The 475-nt window shown below is 68.4% G+C and overlaps 1 protein-coding gene across 1 annotated transcript in view; it reads right to left on the bottom strand.

Moving 5' to 3' along the window:
- The window catches only part of LOC118453063 (protein Shroom4-like), a 2,665-nt gene extending 2,309 nt beyond the window's left edge, over positions 1–356 (bottom strand). The window contains exon 1 of the mRNA XM_035901752.1: positions 115–356. Within this exon, the coding sequence (XP_035757645.1) occupies positions 115–356 (242 nt within the window). The remainder of the gene's footprint in view (positions 1–114) is intronic.
- Between the last annotated feature and the right edge of the window lie 119 nt (positions 357–475).

Consider the following 475-nt stretch of genomic DNA (forward strand, 5'->3'; position numbering starts at 1 on the left):
TGGATTGGGATCCTCCAACACAGGGTTCAAAGGGCCCCGTGGCCCCAGAAGCTACCCCATGCCCTGGCTGTGCTCACAGCCCCGCTCTCACCCTCACACCACAGCAGCACTTGCCTGCAAATCTCGGTGCTGCCAGCATCGGGCTCAGGCGTCCTGCGGAGTGATCCAGCGGGCTCGGGTCGGGGCCAGGCACCTGGCGGAGCAGGGGGGCGAGCAGCATGCCCCTGGGACCGGCCCCCCTGCTCCCCAGTGAGGCTCTGTGACCGCTCACGCACGGCTGCGATGCTGCGGGTCAGCACCGGAGCGGTGCTGAGGGCAGAGCTGTGCCCAGAACCATCTGGCAGGCGCTGGGACATCCGGCGCTGCCTGTACTTCTCCCAGTTGGGGGGAGGTGGGCGGGGAGGTGGGGGGCCTTTCTTTTTGGGGATGCCGGGAGGGTCCAGCTTGGCACGGAGAAGGTCTCTCCGGTCGCGGC

Source organism: Egretta garzetta, unplaced genomic scaffold (assembly GCF_000687185.1).
Source record: "Egretta garzetta isolate BGI_Z169 unplaced genomic scaffold, ASM68718v1 scaffold849, whole genome shotgun sequence".
NCBI classification, from domain to species: Eukaryota; Metazoa; Chordata; class Aves; order Pelecaniformes; family Ardeidae; genus Egretta; species Egretta garzetta.